We start from the raw sequence: 4,533 nt of genomic DNA, 5'->3' as shown, positions 1-4,533 counted from the left end.
ATATGCACATTCAAAACCTACACTAAAAATTAACAAATGGCATAGGTCTCAACTTTATGCCTTTCCTTTTCATACTAGCTTCCTTGACCACCATCACCGGGTGCCTCGGCGAGTCATCTCCTCCACATGTAGGTGAACAAAGATTGTTAATGGATGAAGGTGGAAAGGTTGTAGACCAAGAAGGATGATACTTTCCACCAAGAAGGAATATATATATATATATATATATATATATAAGCACATTCAAAATCTACACTAAAAATTAACAAATGGCAAAGCTCTCAACTTTATGCCTTTCCTTTTCATACTATCTTCCTTGTCCACCATCACCAGGTGCCTCAGCGAGTCATCTCCTCCAAATGTAGGTGAACAAAGATGTGTTAATGGATGAAGGTGGAAAGGTTGTAGACCAAGAAAGATAATACTTTCCATCAAGAAGGATAATAAGCACCAAGATGTGTTAATGGATGAAGGTGGAAAGGTTGTAGACCAAGAAGGATAATACTTTCCATCAAGAAGGATAATAAGCTCCTTTGACTACTGGTGGAGGAGATGACTCGCCGAGGCACCCGGTGATGGTGGTCAACGAAGCTAGTATGAAAAGGAAAGGCATAAAGTTGAGGCCTTTTGCCATTGTTAATTTTTAATGGAGGTCTTGAATGCGCTTATACATATACTATTCAAAAGGGTGGAATTTTGTGGTTGATATTTTTGTATTATTGTGCTTATTCAGAGAACAAGCAGGGAATAAATATTGCTGATGGGTGGTTTTAACAATATATAGTGAATTGAGAGAGCGATTGTTGACATTTACAGCCCTACCAATCTTTTTTCTTGTTTCGAAAAGTAGGCACTACTAGTTTGATAATTCTTAAAGAGTCGGTAAAATAAATTGTTGGGATTTTATATTTTTTGTTCATAGCTCTAGAAAGCCGACACCTTTATGACTAGTTCAGAATATTCGCTAACATTTCGAGGAAGGTGGAGACACGTTTTTACTGTGCTCTTTGGCTTACAACCCTTTTTTTTTTTTTTTTTTGGGAACAAGTTGATAGCTTCTTTTTGATGTCATCTTAAAGTATAGTATGTAATTGTTGATTATTAGATTTAAAATAATACAGTAGTGGATAGTAATTTTAATTTTTTTATTAAAAAAATAGTATCATTTATAAAAAAATTTATTGTTATACTAAAAGGAAATCGTAATAAGTACCACTTATCATATAACTGATTGTTTATAGAATTTTTTTTTTTATATTTGACTATAGTAAAATTAAGTTATTATATATCTATTTATGATTTTAAAGTTGACCTATATCATGTTATATTTACTTTTTTTTAAGTTTTCATCATTTTTTTAATACTATACAAATATATAAGTATTGTTCAAAGTTTGGGTATAAACACATCATTCAAATTATATTATCTAATTATAAAAAATACAATAATATATTACACTAACTATAAACTATATAATAATTTTTACACTAAAATACTGTATAAATTTGAATTAATTTCATAAAACATAAAAAATTCATAGCTAAAAATTAGGAAAAATAATAAAATGAAGTAAACAAAGTGTAAAAGCAAAGGTCTATCTTTATCTCTTTCTTTTTCTCTCTTGCTAGACAGAGAGAAAAGAAAAAGAGAAACAAAACAAACCAATAAAAAAAATAAATAAATAAAATAAAGTTGAGTAGATAAGGGATTTTTAACTTCTCTCTCTCTCTATCTCATAAAAGACTATGGATATCTTTTTGTGGGATTTTCATGTGTGGATGATTTTATTATTCTTATATTTCTAAACTAATAAAAAAGAAGAAAAAAGCATACTTAAAAATCATTTGTATAAGACATACTTAAAAATCGTTTATAATAACAATTAGCCTTTTCATAATAAGGTCATCAAAAATGGCATCCTCTACTGATTTGGCTTTAGATTTAAGTTGGAACCAAAACTTTTTTAATTTCTATGACGCTAAGTTTGTGTTTTGATGGTGCTTTATTTTCATCTTCTCTTCTTATCAATTAGTTTGTTCCGCTTTACAAAAGTCCCAGCTTTGGTAGTAAGTTAGAAAGAGAGATGAGTTTCACTAGAAAGAAGATGATTTTTACGTGATTTTCCTTGATTTCACATTAAATAAGAATAATTTGAGAATAGATTGGCAAAATAAAAAATATTTTAGTGAAGAGGGCATCCACTTGTTGAGGCCAGATTCCTATTCAACAATTAAACAGACCACATGCCAGATTTAAGTACCAGTCCAAAAATCCGTTGGTTGCATATATAAATAACTAAATACATTTTTTTAGAGAAAAAAAAAGAAAAAATAAATAATACATTTAATTAATAATTTTAGATCTGTGAAAGTATTTATCAGATAATGTGTAAGAAGAATGATATATCATCATTCCATGATTTAGTTTTATCATCGTCACAATCAATATTTGTCGTTGTGCTTTTTACATACGTATAAACTATATACCAACAATTGTAAAATCAAGTTTGTCCACAGTTACTTGTAATTACGTATATGTAAAATATCTTTTTATATTACTGTCAATATACATGCGCATATATTTTTACCTTACCTTCTATTTTTGTGGCCAAATTGATGTGCTAAGAGTCTAAAGAGCACTAAATATCAAGCTTGTAATTATTTTTCAATTCTGTACACTCTTGCGAGAGAGGGATGCATTCCTTTTTTCATAACATTAGTTTTCAATATAAATTACTTTGTGCAAATTTTATTCACCGAAAAAAAAAAAAGGGTAAAATGTCTTCTTTATTAAAGAAAATCATTAGAAGATGTATCTTAAGCGAATATTAGAGATAAATATTTGTTTTTGTTATTTTATTAAATCTACAACAATGAATATCAAATTTTACAAATACAGCAACAAACACAATAAACATGAGAAAAAAAATCGAAAGATTTTCATTTATTTTTATTTTTATTTTTATTTTTTGCATCCTACCGCTAAATTTTACACATTGAGAATCTTATATCCAGTGCAATGTTAATGAAATCTTGCAAGAACTTGAAGTATGATTCTCATTACTTTGGCTTCAACTTGAAGTATCATTCTGATTTGTCTAGAACCCATGACTTTGAAGCTGTAAATACAAAAATTAGTCAATATATTAGTATTTAAATGTAAAAAATAAAAAATAAAAAATTAAAATTACATTTTTTTGCCTTTTGATTTTGATTTTTTTTTTTATCATTTAAGGAATTTATGTTTGGGCTCATTCTTTAGTGTGCAAACAGAAATACCTTGTGATGAGATTTCCCACTTCTGATCATAACTCAAGGCCCAAAAGAAATATCCACGAAGGCCTAGGGCTTGAGCAAATCCAACCTTTGTGGTTGTGGTAAGGGCATCGTCGTATCCAATCCATGAAGAGCCCACAGCTAAATATACAGACACAGTGTCCACATCATACACAACAGTGGCATCAGGCTCATTCTTCAACTTCACTATCTGCGAGTAAGTTTGCACACCATCTCCTGGGCCTGGCCCAATAGCCTCTGCTCCTATCCCAATTACTTTTGGGTTTTTGAGCTTCCAAGACCGACCGTAAAGCGGCAAACCCATTACTATTTTCTTCGGCGGCAAACCAGCATTGATCCATGAATTGATCCCGTAGATAGTGTTTATATTACTATTTGGGTCAAACAATGCGGCATTTGGACCTGTTATATTGCTCCATGCACCATGATAGTCGTAACACATTGCATTGATCCAGTCCAAGTTTCTCCGAATTGAAGGCACCGGAAACGACCGCCTAACGTTGGACAAGAAAAAGTCAACGGAGAAGTAAACGGCTGCTGTGAGCAAAAGAGGTGGCCGGTGGGTGTCTTTAGCCTCTTTGTTAATTGCTTGCCGCCAGTCATCAAACAAATGGGCCAAATCTTCCATCTCTTTTGGGGTTCGAGGAGACTCCCAATCAAGGTCCAGCCCATCAAACCCATATTTACGAGCAACCTCAATGGTAGAGTTTATGAACACACTGCGTGAGGATGGTTTGGAGGCCATTCGAGCAAAGGCGCCTGAATCGGAATCTCCACCACCAATGGAGTAGAGTGTCTTCACCGGCGGAGTACCATAACGTAGGGTGGTGGTGAAGTTGAAGAGCTTGACAGCCGTGGAATCCGATATGTCGAATTTGAATGTGACATTGTTAGGCACAAGGAAAGCATAGAAGATGTGGGTGAACAAAGATGTGTTAATGGATGAAGGTGGGAAGGTAGTAAACCAAGAAGGATAATAAGCACCTTTGACTACTGGAGGATGAGCCGACTCGCCGAGACATCCGCTGATGGTGCTCATGGAAGCTAGTATAAAAAGAAAAGGCATAAAGTTGAGGCTTTTTGCCATTTGATAAGTTTTAGTGTAAGTTTTGAATGTGCTTATACAAACATCTAGATATATATAGCACAAACTATTTAAAAAGGGTGGAATTTTGTGGTTGATATTTTTTTTTTTTTTTTTTTTGGGCTCTGGTTTTGTATTCTTGTGCTTATCCAT

At 32.5% G+C, this 4,533-nt stretch overlaps 1 protein-coding gene across 1 annotated transcript; it reads right to left on the bottom strand.

Annotated features, from left to right (window-relative positions):
- Positions 1-2,827: 2,827 nt before the first annotated feature.
- On the bottom strand, positions 2,828-4,533 carry LOC107427342 (nod factor hydrolase protein 1). The gene is made up of 2 exons (XM_016037726.4): positions 3,279-4,533; positions 2,828-3,118 (listed from the first exon to the last, which is right to left on the bottom strand). Exons 1-2 carry the CDS (start codon positions 4,531-4,533, stop codon positions 3,084-3,086), a joined length of 1,290 nt encoding a protein of 429 aa, XP_015893212.2. The 3' UTR covers positions 2,828-3,083.

This window comes from Ziziphus jujuba, chromosome 1 (assembly GCF_031755915.1).
Source record: "Ziziphus jujuba cultivar Dongzao chromosome 1, ASM3175591v1".
NCBI lineage: Eukaryota > Viridiplantae > Streptophyta > Magnoliopsida > Rosales > Rhamnaceae > Ziziphus > Ziziphus jujuba.
Note: the sequence above shows the minus strand (reverse complement) of the source record. Positions and strands in the feature narration are given on the sequence as shown.